The sequence below is a fragment of the Sporisorium graminicola genome, chromosome SGRAM_22 (genome assembly GCF_005498985.1).
Source record: "Sporisorium graminicola strain CBS 10092 chromosome SGRAM_22, whole genome shotgun sequence".
NCBI classification, from domain to species: domain Eukaryota; kingdom Fungi; phylum Basidiomycota; class Ustilaginomycetes; order Ustilaginales; family Ustilaginaceae; genus Sporisorium; species Sporisorium graminicola.
Genome location: NC_043731.1, coordinates 658,130 through 672,320, shown reverse-complemented (window position 1 = coordinate 672,320; position 14,191 = coordinate 658,130). Strand labels below are relative to the sequence as shown.

Here is a 14,191-nt window from a genome sequence, read left to right as displayed (position 1 = left end):
TCGGCAGAGCGAAGCGCTACACAATCTCTTTGCTACTGTTCACGAATAGATTGGCAATCAGCTCTATACACCATCGAAGAGAGACCCTCTCACGCCCACTGTAGCGTCTTTCCCTGCACACTGCTCTCCCGAATCAGCTTGATGAGCTTGACCGCATTGAGCGTCCTCTCCACGCCGACGAGCGAAACGCTCCTGAGCGCCTCGGCTGGATTCTTGCCCTCGACTTGCGCCTGGCTAGCGGCCTGGATCGAAGCAGCCACGTTCGCAAACAGATCAATGTACCTGCCTGGCAGCGTCGGGATGTTGGCCACGGACAGCTGGGGCTGCTTGGGTGCCGACGCACCGGCACCGGGTGTGGGGAGCGACAGATCCTCGTCCGATCGGACCATGGTGGTGAGTCGCCCTAGGCGGATGCTGTCCGGGTCGGCGGACTCGCTGTAGACGCCAAACTCCTCCGGGTGGCTAGAGGGGGTCCAGCCGAGCTTGAGCTGGTTCTCCTGCGGATCTGTGCCTCGCTTCTCGTAGCTTCCGCGCGTGCCCTCGACACGGAATCGCGGCTGCTCGGCATCGACGTGCGACGAAAGACACGTGGCGCCCAGGGAGACCCTGAGCCCGCCGATCTTGGACCCGGAAGCGGGCGAGGAGGGAGGCAAGGGCGCAGAAGCGGGGTAGTTGAGGATGGCGAGCCAGTCGTCGTCAACGGCCGCGGGCCCCTGGTTGCGCTGATTGCGTACGAAGCCGGTGACGCTCTCCGGTGGGCCAAAGAGGAACAGAGCCTGGTCGATGAGGTGCGATCCGAGATCCCACAGCATGCCGCCGCCCTGGGTGTCCGGGTCCACCTCCTCCCTCCATCCTCCTTTAGCGTAAGGGCGGAAGCGGTCGAAGCGCGATTCAAAGTACGTCGGCACACCCAGCGCAGACGGTTCCGCGCCCTTGTCGGCAAGCAGACTCTGGATGGTCAAAAAGTCGCCATCGAAGCGTCGGTTCTGGTAAACGGCACACAGCTTGCCCGTCTTTTCCTGCAAGTCGACGAGCACCTGAACATCGTTCTGGTTGGTCGCAACGGGCTTCTCGACCAGCACGTTGAAGCCTGCCTCGAGCGCGCGTTTGGCGAAGGGGAAATGCGTATCGTTGGTGGTGGTGACGATCATCAGGCCGTTCTTGGGCAGGCTGGTCAGCACCGAGTCAAAGTCAGGCAGGACAGTGACGTTCGGAAAGAGCTTAGATGCGTCCGGGGAAGACGAAGCGTTGGCGGCAGTGCGAGGACGCTGCTGGATCGAGTGAAGCGTGAAGAGCTGCGGCAGCGCCAGCACAAAAGGTAGGTGGAAAGTGCGTGCCGAATTGCCAAAGCCGACCACGCAGACCGGAATGGGAGCAGAGGGAGGAGTGGCAGATGCAGCCGTCATGTTTGTAGCGTTGGGTTGAAGCTGTATGGTGTACGTGAGAAATAAGAGTGGTCGTAGGTGCGAAGGAATGAGAAGAAACAGATTCTTTATACAATTCTCTCAAGGACGTAACTCAGCTTTTGGCAAACGCACAAACCATGCAACTTTGCAGCCCAACGGCTCCACATGACTCTGAGACACACCGTCGATCGGACCAGCATCGACACGGACCAGCATCGACGTGCAGTTTCACTCCAACTGCGCTTTCTTCTTCTTTGCTTCTTCTTGTTGGCACGCTCGAGAGGCAAATGCAAGTTCCACCGTCGAGACGATGCTACTCGCCCCGCCGCCTCTTACGGCATTGCAGCTCGAACTGAGCCACGGTCGAACTCGCTGTCTTCGTCCACGGCGTACTCCCTCTTCCCCCCACGCTGATTTTTGCCATACGAGACCAAAAAAAATGAACTGCAGCACCTAGGATTCCCGCGTGGTCCCCCACCGCAGTACTGACTAGGCGATACCTTGCTTAACTTCGCAGATCGGACGGGATGCGGTGCTTTCAAGGTTCTATGGCCGCAGATGAAAGGAGCGAACGGACAAGGCTATATGTTGAGCTCAATCTTGTCTTCGCTATATGTTATGGAAGAATGGTGCACAGACAGACAGACAATTGAGCCAGAGAGGATCGACAAGGTCATGTTGCTCGTTAGGCGTACATCGGCGGAAGCGTCTTGTCGTTGCCCCACGCTTGTGGAGTGACGGCAAGGTCAAACTTCCAGGTTCCTCCAGCGAGCAAGTCCGACCATGCCAGCTTCGGCTGCCCTACTGACCGCCCATTGACCGTCAAATTCGCGACGTAGACCCGCTTGTCGCTCGAACTTGGCGCTTCGATCCGCAGCTCGACCGCTTCTCCCTCCGCAGTGCGTGCCGGGATCGAAACCTTGATCTTCTCGAAGAACGGCGACGAGACGACGTACTCGCCCGAAACTGGATCGACAGGGTAGATGCCCATGGCGCTAAAGATGTACCACGCGCTCTGCTGACCGCAGTCCTCGTTTCCCGCATATCCGTCCGGCTGGTCGCTGAACCCTTCGTGGGAGATGTCCCTTACCAGACGCTGTGTCTTGGCCGCCTCACCCAAGAGCGCATAGAGGTAAGGAATGTGATGCGACGGCTCGTTAGACTGATCATTGTGCCCTTCGCCGAAGTGTCGATCCAGCAACTCGACCAGCTTTGTCCGGCTTCCCACCAGCTCTGCAAGCCCAGGTACATCTTGAACGACGTCAAACGAGTAGTCGAAGCTGTTTCCCTCCGTAAATCCTTCTTGGCGTCCCCGTGGGTCGGGAAGCGGCTGGACAAGAAACGTGCCGTTCTTCAGTCGAGCTGCCATTAGTCCCTGGTCGCGGTCAAAGACGTGGCGGTAGTTCTTGCTGCGGGTGTGGAAAAAGGCGGCATCTTCCTTCTTGCCCATCAGATTTGCTAGCGTTGCAATCGCGTGATCATCGTAGGCGTAGTCGAGGGTGCGACTTGTTGACTCGGACCAACCGTCCAACGGTACATAGCCCGACTGGTTGTAGAACGTCAAGCCAGCACGTACCTCGAGCGGTGTGTACTCCTCGCGGTCTTCGTACCGCAGCTCATATTCTCGCTCTGGTGGGACGGTCCCATCCTTGCGGACCGCCTCCCACGCCTTGTCCATGTCAAATCCACGCACTCCTTTGACGGCAGCTTCGGCGATCAGTGAGTCCGCGTGAGTCGAGATCATGATGTTGGTTTCTGCCAGTGTCGACCACATAGGTAAAAAGCCCGACTGGTCGTAGATGTCGAGAAGCGATCGCACCATGTCCACCACCCGCTCTGGCTCGAAAAGGATTAGCAGGTTCCACTGCGCTCGGTAAATGTCCCAGATGGACCACGACTGGTACCGCTGCAGCCCCTGCTTGACCTTGTGCACGCTGTCCGTGTAGCCAGAGTAGTAGTGATACCTGTGCTTGTCCTTCTGGCCGTGTCGAAGCGTCTCATTGCTACTATCGCTGTTCTGAATCGGCTCTGCATGCTCGGCTGGGTATTGCGAGGCGTGAAAGATGCCCGTGTAGAGGATACGCTTCTGCGCTTCTGTGCCGCCTTGTACCTGGATGCGGTCCGTCTTGCTCTTCCACGCATCGATGAGCTCATCGACGACATGCTCGATGCTGATGCCGTCTGGCATCTCAACATCGAGGTTGTAGCGCGCCTGCTCTTCCGAGATGAGGCTGAGTCCCATTCGCACTCTCACGCGGGCTGTGTCGATGGGGAAGCGAGCAAAAGCATACACTCCGAGCTCGTTCCATCGTGCGCGCTCGCCGGGGTGCATGGCAATGCCGGTACCGTTGGTGTGCGCTGTACCAACCCCATCACTTGGGAAGCCGGAGAGCCATTCGTCGTCTGTAGCATCGAGACGCTGGTACTCGAAGCGGTAGACGAAATAACCTCGGAAGCCTGCTGCCTCGTGCGGGCCGAGACGATAGTCCATGCGCTCCGTGTTGTAGCCAGAGATCTCGCCTCGCTCCACATCGATGCGAACGGCGCCGCGCCACTGTTCTCGCGAAGCCTGCACTGCAATATGAGGCCCCCATTGGGATTCATTGTTGCCCAGCGAAGCCTGGAGGAGAAGCTCGGGGGGCAAATCTGTTCCCCTCTGCCGCCTGATTACGCTCTCATTAGCTGGATGCACAAAGGTGTACTGCACCATGGCTGCACGGCTCTTGCCGGCAAGCTCGGCAAAGATGCGGTCCGACGACGAGTTGCCCATATGCACCGCATACTTGAAAGGAGACACGTACTCCTGCGAACGAATGTACTTGTGACCTCTCTCGTGCTTGCCCAGCTTCACCTCGCCTTGTCCCGCGAAGATGGTTGCGAATCCATAATCGCCCATCCAGATCGCAGGCTGGCGGCTCGCGAGGAAGCCGATATGGACCGTGTCGTTGTCGTGATATGCGCAGCCAGAAACGAGGTTCTCTCTTGTCATGGGCACACTGCGCACGCCAGCGAATGGCAGCGCTACGGAAGGCACCATGCCTCCATACTCGGATGGATCCGGGCCATTGGTACCGATGCGTGGGTCAACCCATTGTAGCGTGCCTATCCGGTCGCGATATCGCGCCGACTCGACTGCAGATACTGTGTCAGGGCCCTCGTAGCCAGTGTTGGTGCAGAACGGATAGCATGCCGGTCCCAAGTATGGGGGGCTGCCTGTGGTGCTCGGCTTTGTAGGAATTGCGAAAGACGCTTGCTCAGCCCTTGCCCAGTCAATAACGACTGGGAGCAGACATAAAGTTGCGGGCAGCAGCGAAATGCCGCGCCGTCGATGCAAGTTCATCTCGGAGATGGACAGCCGCTGCAACTGAATGTGATTGATGGTCGGAGATGGACGTGTAGGCTGTCGTTGCACGAGCCTAGTGGATTGTGCAGGATTCCAGGGTCTTGCTCGTGCTCCACTTCGGCTCAGAAAGGGTTTATAGCGGCGTTTTTCACGGCTCTTTGCTAAGACTGATGCCGAAGTTGACCCTCCGTTTCCAACCGGCCCTTCTCTTCATCATCACAAGCTACGACCACCACTACTCTCAGAGTCGAGTCAGTTCTCACTCCAAGGCGCTCATCGTGTCGAAAGGGAGTGCGGACGGCGTGGCATCGATCCGTCTCCATAATGCCGACTTCTCAGGCAGTTGGAACAAATGGCGAACAACGACACGCCTACGCAATCACGGACGAACAAACACCGCTTCTCCCTCACCATGACAGGCGCAAGGCGGCCTCCGCGGCATCGAGTCGATCCATCTCAGCATTTCTGCGCGCTCAAGCATTCTCGCCTCTGCCAGCCTTCCACTCGGATAGCGATCCACTGCCATCTGCCTACTTGCCGCCACTAGTGCTTCAATGTATCATTACGGGCCTTGCTGATGCCAGCACCTTTACGCTCACGCGAACATGGGTAGGCTTCATGACGGGCAACATGGTGCAGATGATTATCAACACTTGTGATGTCCTGTTGCCCTCTGACTCGAATGTCGACGGCGGTGCTGAGACGGTGGGCGACAAGCTCCGGTCCAACATCGGCAGTCTTGTGGGCTTTGCTATTGGATGCCAGATCACTGCCCATGTGATCCAGCGTCTAGCTACCACCCGAACAAAGCGCATCGCCCTCGTGCTCTTCTCCCTCTACCGATCGGTCGCAACTCTGCTGATCATTCTGTTGGGCATCCGCTATCCAGCGTTCCGTCTGAGCGGCTCGTTGGGCTGGCTGGTCATCATGATCCTCGCCTCGAATCTGGGCGGTCAGTCGACCTACTCGACCAGCCTCGCCACGCCGTTTTCCAACACGGTGGTGTTCACAGCCACACTGACGTCTGTGTCCTCCGACCTGCTCTTGACGGAACTGCATCTGAGTTCATCCAACAAAATCAAGCTGCTGAGCATCTTTGGTCTTCTCGGCGGTGCGGCCCTGTCGCAATTCATCCTCAAGGTGGCGACCACCGCCACGAAGGGCGACCAGCACGAAGCGGTGGAGCGTGCGCTAATCGTGCTGTCTGCGGCAGAGCTGCTTTTGGGCTTGGCCTGGTTCTTGTGCGGTATTGTTGACAGCTGGAGGCAATACCGAAGACGCTCCTCGGAGTCGACATCGAATGGCCTAGACGAGCAGAACGAGGATCATCTTGATTAGACTTCTTATACCTTTACAAGTTTTGTTCCTGTATACACTTTGCAATACGCATAGACATGTTTGCTTACATGATATGCTCGGGATCCAAGACAAGCTGACAACAAGCATCAGGATGTACCAAAACTAACAGACAAGGGTGAACTTATCAACCTGGTCCCGGCGGCTTCTCGTCCAACCCCGCCTTGCAGACCCTGCTGATGCAGTGGACCATGCAAGCTCGTGCTTGGCGAGGGAGGTACACATGACCGAGTCGTGGACAAAGATTGCCGACACAGTTGCATGGCCAACCTTGAGATTGCCGATTGACGTCGAGTGATGCTTTCCGACCCCGCATTTCTACGACGGAGAACGGCCCTCCGCGTGTGATCCGCCAACAGCCGAGATGCAATCCATCATGTCTCAATGCAGCAAAAAGGGTGTCCACTCTGGAGGCGCAACTACCTCATCGCTTCATCAGCTTGCCGATCCTCGCCTAGCACAGCTGCTTTCGTCGAACATTGATGTCGCACAGGTCGCAATTGCTAGGTGTTGTCATCATGAGCCAGTTGCAAACCTTTGTTTGTTTCGGTAATCTCAAGCATTCTCTTTTTGGAGCAACTTGCTTTGGGCAGGAACGAGCATCTGGCTCAGCCTCGAAGAATGATGTTGAAAGCAGCAGGCAAGCTAAGCCAGGAGATTGGCTCCGCAGCTGTCATGCCGGCAATTTCCCGCGTGCTCGCTGATCTGCATCGCTACCCCGCAACCCCCTTTGGTATCGTGCAGCCGTATGAAGCAAGTCGGGAGTTGCGCACTGTGCCCGCTTCACTAGAAAGCCGACTTGTGACGCTGAGCAAGTTTGATATAAATGGCCCGGACTCCTCTTTGGACGTTCTGTACCCTTGCCAACTCCACTCATCCCCACACCAGATTTAGCTGCAGCCCGCAAGTTCAGCGGCGTCTAAGTCCTCCACTTGTCCACAACCAGTGTTCGGCAGTCTCTGGACCCCTTTTCCCATTTACCACGATCGTCGTTGACATCCATCCTTGGACCAACCGACCGCAGCATCACAATGACCCTGATAGCTGCTCTCCTGCCGCTGGCACTCCAGCTGCTTGCATCGACGTCGGCGCTGGCGAGTCCCACGCCGGTGACCGAGACCCTGCAGCGACGATCTTCAGAGGTGGTCTCCAAATCTACATCCTCAGCTGCCTCCAAAGAGACACCTGGCTTCGTCAACAACGGTACGATCGGCAGCTACCCATGCCTGTACAGCTCGCAGACTGAAGACTCGCAGTTGATTCTTGGCGCCGGATCCACCGTCCCCGGTTCGCAGTGCCCACAAGCTTTGCCCGCCGTGTACCCAAACAACCGAATCGAGCTGCGTGCGCCGGACGACTCGATCCGCGCTACTTTCCAGCCTTACGGCTCCAGCGTGACCGAGCTGTGGGTCAAGGACCGCTGGGGTGGATGGAGAGACATCGTGCTGGGCTACGACAACACAACCAATTGGGCGACGGATCCGAACCATCCCAACTTCGGCCCTATCGTAGGTCGATACGCAAACCGCATCAAGAACGGTACATTTGAGCTCAACGGCCACGAGTACCACGTTCCCAAGAACGAGAATGGTCTCGACTCGCTGCACGGCGGCGACATCGGCTACGACCGCAGCAACTACACGATTGCGCATCTCAGCGCCAACGAGCTGGTTCTCGAGCACACGGATCCGGACGGCTTCCAGGGCTTCCCCGGCCAGGTCAAGACGACGACGCGCTACCGGCTCGGCAAGAACGCGACGTGGCACATCGAGCTCAATGCGACAGCGACACAGCAAACACCAATCCTGCTTTCGTCGCATGTCTACTGGAATCTGGACGCATTCAACGAGACAGCGTCGGCGCTGGATTACGTCCTGCACATGCCCTACGCCGACAAGTACGTCGAGACCGACTCGATCCTCATCCCCACCGGCCCACTGCCCTCGGTCAAGGACACCCCGTTCGACTTCCAATCCCCGACGCCGTTCTCCCAGAACTTCAACGAGACCGAGGGCGTCTGCGGCGCCGGCTGCCAAGGCTGGGACTCGTGCTTCATCATGTCCAGCCCGCCGGGCTATCATACGTCTAAACCCGTGGTGGAAATGTACAGTCCTAAGTCCGGGATCAAGCTCTCGGTCGCGACGAACCAGCCCGCGGTGCAGGTGTATACGTGCGATGTAATCAACAATCCGAGCAAGGGCAGCATCCCCAGGAAGCAGGTGCACGGCGGCAAGGTGGGCGACCAGATTGGCCAGGTGGTCTATGGTAACCATGAGTGTGTGGTGCTGGAGATGGAGGACTACATTGACGGCATCAACAACAAGAAGTGGGGGAGGGATCAGATCTACGGGCCGGACAGACCGTATCACTGGAAGTCGACGTACACGTTTACGACGGTGGACGAGGATGGTAAGCCGATGTAGAAGCGCTTGCGCGCTTGCGTTGAATGGTTTCAATCTCGTCTTTCTCAATTGTCGTGCGATCATGTCTGGTGATGAGCGCTCTTGTCGTGTGCTTCTGAAATTGAGCCATTCTCATAAGATGCGATGCGGTGGGTATAGACGGAATTGTCATCATTCGAATCTCTCCTAGAGCTTGCCCTTCGCCGCAGCAAGTTGACGACCAGAGACAAGAATACAGGGACCACCATATATGACTCGGTCCTGGATCGGGTCCGGTTGCGACTTGACCCAGCTGATCAGCTCCGCATCTTCCGCCCCCGGCTGGAGCCAGAATGTGGATACGCCCTGTTCGTGCAACCCCTTTTGCACGACTGCCAAGCTAATCTTAGGCGGGGTGATGACCGAGACGGCTACGTTGTCTGCAGAGGTACCGGCGCTGTCCAGAAAGTGTGCAACGTCCGGCTGCGTGGCGAGGGATTCGATCTCGGATTCTTTCGGGTGGATGGGCGTCACATCGAGGTTGTGTGCTTGGTACCATTTGAGCACCTTGTTGCCAAACTTGGAGGGGTCCTTGCTTGCCCCTACGACGGCGTACTTGGTGGCGCCGAAGAAGCCGTTCAATGCGGTGTTGATGTGAGCGTTTGCCATTTTGATAGAGTCGATGGTGGTGTGCGAGAGAGAGACACACACACAGAGAGTGGAAGCGGCAATGTATCCTGAGAATGGCACCATCACAGCAGCCTGCTTCGTGCGCGCGACAGCTCGAATCGGGCTCCCGATGATAGCAGCGTGGCACGGATGCAAAGAGCGTTGTTTGCTTGGTCTGGCGTGGAATTGTCGGCTTTGCACTTGTTCTTCCGTATCGGTCAGAGTCACGAGAACAATCGCTTCCATTTCCCCCACGCCGACGTCTGTATTGAACCCCCGTCAACTGCAGTTCATCTTACTTGTCACGATCATCAACCTGACAGCTGCAGAATATCCTATCCAAGATGGCTTCATTCTTGACTCGAGGCAAAAAGATTGTTGCGTAAGTGTCGTTGCATCGATGCACTCGAAACGCAACCTGTTGGGCAGAATACTGATCCTTTCGCTCTCTGGTTATGCTACTTCAGAATCGGCCGCAACTATGCTGCGCACGCCAAGGAGCTCAACAACGCCGTGCCCACCGAGCCGTTTTTCTTTCTCAAGCCGACCTCGTCGTACCTTGCTAACAACGGCACCGTCGAGATCCCCAAAGGCATCGTTGCGCACTATGAAGTCGAGCTCGGCGTCGTCATCGGCTCATCCCGCGTTCGCGATGTCTCGGCAGCCGACGCAATGAAGCACGTCGCTGGCTACACGCTGTCAATCGACATGACGGCGCGCAACTTGCAGGACAAGGTCAAGTCCAAGGGCCTCCCCTGGTCCTCGGCTAAAGGCTTCGACACGTTCACCCCGACCTCAGGGTTCATCGACAAGTCTCGTGTTCGCGACCCCTCGAAGCTCCGATTGTGGCTCAAGGTCAACGATCAGATCAAGCAGAACGGTCCGACGAGCGATATGATCTTTGACATCCCGCAATTGATCGAACATGTTTCGTCGATCATGACACTCGAGGAGGGCGATCTGCTGCTGACGGGTACGCCGTCGGGCGTAGGCGAGGTCAAGGACGGCGATGTCATGCACTGCGGTTTGGAGGATCAGTCGAGCAACTTGCTGGAACAGCTCAAGGTCAACGTGGCCAACCGCGTCGGAGGATACGAGTTCAAGCCCTGAACTACACAGAATCACACCCTGCTACCTCTCTTCTTCACATCACGCTGTTCTGCCGAAAGAATAACGGGAGATTTCCAGCTCTTTCATTGCAGGGTACTGTGTCACATGCGTGAGCGGGTATGCCTCACTTGTTCTTCTTGTCAGCATCAATGTAGATGGCCCTCTTGAGCGCCTTGCTGTGCGAGTTGAGCGAAAAGAACGCGATCCAAGACGGAATGCCCAGCGCCGCCGTAGTCAAGATCCACCTGATGGCTACAAGACGACTTGCACCCTTCCAGTAGCACACGAGCGCCATGAGCGCCCCCTCGAGCAGATGGGTGCGCACGATGCTCATGACAAACTTGTCCATCTTGGCCGGCCCACCCAGTGTGTTGTTTCGCAGATTGTTCCACTGCACCACCCTCTTCTCGGGCACAAACGACTGAACCAGCCCGAGTGTCGCGAGCGAATCGGAGCGCAGAGCGAGGTAAGCCACAGTGAGCAGTACCAGCCCCTGCAGCGCGAGTTTGGGCGTGCGGTAGACGATGACGGGTTTGCGGGTGGTGATGACCTTCTCCGAGATGTCCGAGAGCTCGACCAGACGCTGTCGCACCTCGGAGTATCCTGCAAGGTGCGGGTAGAAGGGGATGCTCACGGTTCGAGAGCCGGCTTTGCCTTTCGCGGGTGTGGCACCAGCATTGGTGTTGTAGACGATCTCGAAGTGCGTCTTGTCGATGGCCGTCATGAGCACCTGGTTGGGCTTGAGCGGCTTGGCGAGGTCGCCATAGTGTGTTGCGAGGTAGGCCAGCGAGTCCTGTCCCAGAAATGCAAGCGGACGGTGTCGGCAAGCAAGGCGTAAGCTGAGAAAATTCTCATCTCTATTACGAATCGACATTATGGTGGCTCTCTTACCTGGTGGTCATTGTTCATGTGCGAAATGATGCCCTCTGCCTTGGCAGCAACATCGTCAGAAGCGGAGTTGGACATGTTTGCAACGAGCAGCGATGATGGTGCTTGAGTGGATGGAACTGCGGAGGATGAGTGCGGTATAAAGAAGCATAGAATAGTCTGGAAAGCTTGAAAGAGAGGACAGAGGGAACCGCTCAAACACGGTCGGTGCGGTGGATATCTTCCGGGCTGAGACACCAAACCTGAATGCGGGGTTGTTGGTCAACGAGCGAGCGAGCGAGCGAGGAGGACGGTTACACCAAATCACCGTTTACACCAAATCACCGTTTTCACACTCTTCTCCTTTTTCCCGCGGTTCTTTCCACGCAAGCCGACCTTGACGGTCTAACACAAAAACAAATGAGAGCAAAAAAATGCACGGTTCGCCTCCACACGATGCCGTGGCCTGGTTGGACCCTGAAGGAAGCTGCTAATGGTTTTGCTTTCTTCTGTCCATCACCACGTTGGCATCGGCGTAGCTTGCTGAAGATGCCGCAAGCCCACACCCTCCAGTACTACCAGGATGCTCAGAGGTCGCAGTCATCGACGACCGTATTGCAGACTCAACCACAGCTCGAAATTAGGACGCCTTCTTCGACGCTACGCCAACACGTCGATCCCGAAGCCCTCCCAAGGCCGGACTATTTCGACTCCCTCGATGATCTTCACCTCTGGTATCAGATGCTACATGGCGATGCCCTGCAGGATGATCTCCGTCAGTGCGACTCTTACTCTGGCCCGTCAAGAAGACAAGCAGGCTCCATGCAATCGACTCCCAAGCTTGTTGTCTGTCATGACTTCCAAGGCGGCTACAACGAGGACCCTCGCCAACAAGGTTATTCGCTCGAGCACATGCATCTTGTCGACACCTTCATCTACTTTTCCCATAAGCGAGTCAGTATCCCACCCGTAGGCTGGCTCACGGCAGCAGCTAGGACAGGCACAAAAGTTCTGGGCACGCTGCTCTTCGAATGGGAGGAAAGCGTCCCTGACATGGCTCGCCTGCTGCGTGGACCGGAGCGGAAAGCAATGCCTTTACTAGGCGCACCCTGTTTCTCGCCACAATACGCTATCGAGCTTATTGAGCTTGCACTCGAGCATGGCTTCTCAGGCTTCCTTGTGAATGTCGAAGTCTCGTTAGACCTCGGTTTCAGCTGTTCCGGCGAGCCATGGTCAGCGTGGGTTGGAGAGCAGGCTAGGATCGTCGAAATGCACAGGAATACAGAACGGCTTCGAGGCTGGATGCATTTTCTACGGGACGAAGGCACGAGGCGCTTCATTGAGGCGGGCAGAGACGCAGATGAGTGGGAAGTCATGTGGTACGATTCCGTTGTTTACCCAGACGGACAGCTTGCGTGGCAAGACGCACTCAACGAGCACAATTACCCGTTCTTCCAGTCCGCACATACCTTCTTCACCAACTACACGTGGGCACGACCACCACAGCCTCTTCCGCCAGGTCAACTCGTCGACCTAAATGACGAAAGTCCGCAAACACTGCAACTGCAAGGGTATGGTCTTTCAGGTCCAGACGATGGTGGATTCCACCCGCAGCTGCTTTTGTCGGCATCGACAGCAGATAGTGTCGATCGTCCGCGTCAAGATGTGTACATCGGCATTGACGTCTTTGGTCGCAACTGCTGGGGTGGACTCAAGGCTTGGAAATCGTTCGACATGATCGGCCCGCAACGAAGCCGGAGTGATCTAGAAGACTCTCTTGGCTTGAGTGTTGCGCTCTTCGCTCCCGGCTGGACGTGGGAAGAGGAGAGTGCAGGTCTTACGCTAACGCCCTCGCAAGTCTCACAGAAGCGAACATGGTTCGACTGGTGGCACATCGATTCAGCCTTCTGGATCGGTGTCTCGAACCATTCTGTTCAGAAAACGCATCGCATCAAAATCCTAGCACACGAAGTCAAGCCAGTCCAAAGCTACTTTAGCCGCTCCAACCTCGCCAGCGACCGTTTACATCGACGTGCGGACGAGAGTGGCTTCTACACCAACTTCAGCTTTGGTTCGGGCACAAAGTGGTTTGACAGCGGCCAGCTCGTACATGACTGGTCCGGAGCTTCGGGTGGATTTACCGATATGGGCGTATGCATGCCCAAGCCGGATCTCTTTTACGCTGAGTGGCACGACATTCAGAAAAAGCCAGCTTCGTCATTGGCGAAGCTGGGAGGCGTAACGTGGACATTCGATCACGAGAGGATATGGTCAGGCAACAGCTCGTTTGTCGTGTCTATGACGACGTGTACAGATTCCGGGGAGGAGCGAACGCAGTGGGTGCAGATTCCGCTATGTTCGGCAGCAGTATCAGGTACTGCAAATGACTGGGCAGACGAGTGGCAGTACACAGTCGTCTATGATGCAAACGATGATGTCGAAATCGATCCGTGCATCACAGTTGCGCTGCTTTCGGCAGAGGAAGGCGGTGAAGTTGAGGTGGTGCTGGGCGATGTGAACAAACGGGATTTGGCAGGTGGTTGGAGAGCAGCAACGGTCTCTGTTCGACTGACTCGTACCATCGGCGCTACCAACACTGATCCCATCGCTCTCAGTCTTGGAATCTCCCCTCGTCTACCGCGCAACTGTTCAGCGACGGCACGAATCGGAGCGCTGCAGCTTTGCAAAGCATCTTGTCACAGCTCAACTTCGGGCTTAGACGTGCGTCCAGCTTCCGACCTTTTTGGCACTCCGTCGCAGGATGGAGAAGGGAATCGTCTGGAGGCGGCGGTGCTCAGTTGGGCCCCTGCAAAAGGACTTGCTTCAAGCACGTACTGCAATGTCTGGGTGCAGCAGGTGGGGAACCCACAAACAAAGGTCTGGCTGGGCACGTCAACGCGCGAAGCCACGCCTTTCGAGTTTTGCCTCGCCAATCATCTTCCTCTTCCGCCACATCTCGCAGATGCAAGCGACCTAGAGTACGTCGTCACTTCGCCCGGCATTCTTCAGCCCGTAGAGATCGCAAAAGCGCCCGCCAAATTGCTTTAGACACAATCCAC

General features: G+C 56.6%; 8 protein-coding genes across 8 annotated transcripts; 4 read left to right on the top strand and 4 right to left on the bottom strand.

Moving 5' to 3' along the window:
- Positions 1 to 89: 89 nt before the first annotated feature.
- On the bottom strand, positions 90 to 1,406 carry EX895_003856 (uncharacterized protein; the record flags this gene model as incomplete). The annotated part of the gene is made up of 1 exon (XM_029884454.1): positions 90 to 1,406. The coding sequence occupies one exon, from the start codon at positions 1,404 to 1,406 to the stop codon at positions 90 to 92; it is 1,317 nt and encodes a 438-aa protein (XP_029739164.1).
- A 685-nt stretch (positions 1,407 to 2,091) lies between these two features.
- EX895_003855 (uncharacterized protein) lies at positions 2,092 to 4,746 on the bottom strand (the record flags this gene model as incomplete). The annotated part of the gene is made up of 1 exon (XM_029884453.1): positions 2,092 to 4,746. One exon carries the CDS (start codon positions 4,744 to 4,746, stop codon positions 2,092 to 2,094), a length of 2,655 nt encoding a protein of 884 aa, XP_029739163.1.
- Positions 4,747 to 5,073: 327 nt separating this feature from the next.
- EX895_003854 (uncharacterized protein) lies at positions 5,074 to 6,087 on the top strand (the record flags this gene model as incomplete). The annotated part of the gene is made up of 1 exon (XM_029884452.1): positions 5,074 to 6,087. The coding sequence occupies one exon, from the start codon at positions 5,074 to 5,076 to the stop codon at positions 6,085 to 6,087; it is 1,014 nt and encodes a 337-aa protein (XP_029739162.1).
- A 1,049-nt stretch (positions 6,088 to 7,136) lies between these two features.
- EX895_003853 (uncharacterized protein) lies at positions 7,137 to 8,528 on the top strand (the record flags this gene model as incomplete). The annotated part of the gene is made up of 1 exon (XM_029884451.1): positions 7,137 to 8,528. One exon carries the CDS (start codon positions 7,137 to 7,139, stop codon positions 8,526 to 8,528), a length of 1,392 nt encoding a protein of 463 aa, XP_029739161.1.
- A 165-nt stretch (positions 8,529 to 8,693) lies between these two features.
- EX895_003852 (uncharacterized protein) lies at positions 8,694 to 9,155 on the bottom strand (the record flags this gene model as incomplete). The annotated part of the gene is made up of 1 exon (XM_029884450.1): positions 8,694 to 9,155. The coding sequence occupies one exon, from the start codon at positions 9,153 to 9,155 to the stop codon at positions 8,694 to 8,696; it is 462 nt and encodes a 153-aa protein (XP_029739160.1).
- Positions 9,156 to 9,499: 344 nt separating this feature from the next.
- Positions 9,500 to 10,265, top strand: EX895_003851 (uncharacterized protein; the record flags this gene model as incomplete). Its single annotated transcript, XM_029884449.1, has 2 exons — positions 9,500 to 9,537; positions 9,623 to 10,265. 2 exons carry the CDS (start codon positions 9,500 to 9,502, stop codon positions 10,263 to 10,265), a joined length of 681 nt encoding a protein of 226 aa, XP_029739159.1.
- Positions 10,266 to 10,389: 124 nt separating this feature from the next.
- Positions 10,390 to 11,231, bottom strand: EX895_003850 (uncharacterized protein; the record flags this gene model as incomplete). The annotated part of the gene is made up of 2 exons (XM_029884448.1): positions 10,390 to 11,058; positions 11,157 to 11,231. The coding sequence occupies 2 exons, from the start codon at positions 11,229 to 11,231 to the stop codon at positions 10,390 to 10,392; spliced, it is 744 nt and encodes a 247-aa protein (XP_029739158.1).
- A 450-nt stretch (positions 11,232 to 11,681) lies between these two features.
- EX895_003849 (uncharacterized protein) lies at positions 11,682 to 14,180 on the top strand (the record flags this gene model as incomplete). The annotated part of the gene is made up of 1 exon (XM_029884447.1): positions 11,682 to 14,180. The coding sequence occupies one exon, from the start codon at positions 11,682 to 11,684 to the stop codon at positions 14,178 to 14,180; it is 2,499 nt and encodes an 832-aa protein (XP_029739157.1).
- Positions 14,181 to 14,191: the final 11 nt, after the last annotated feature.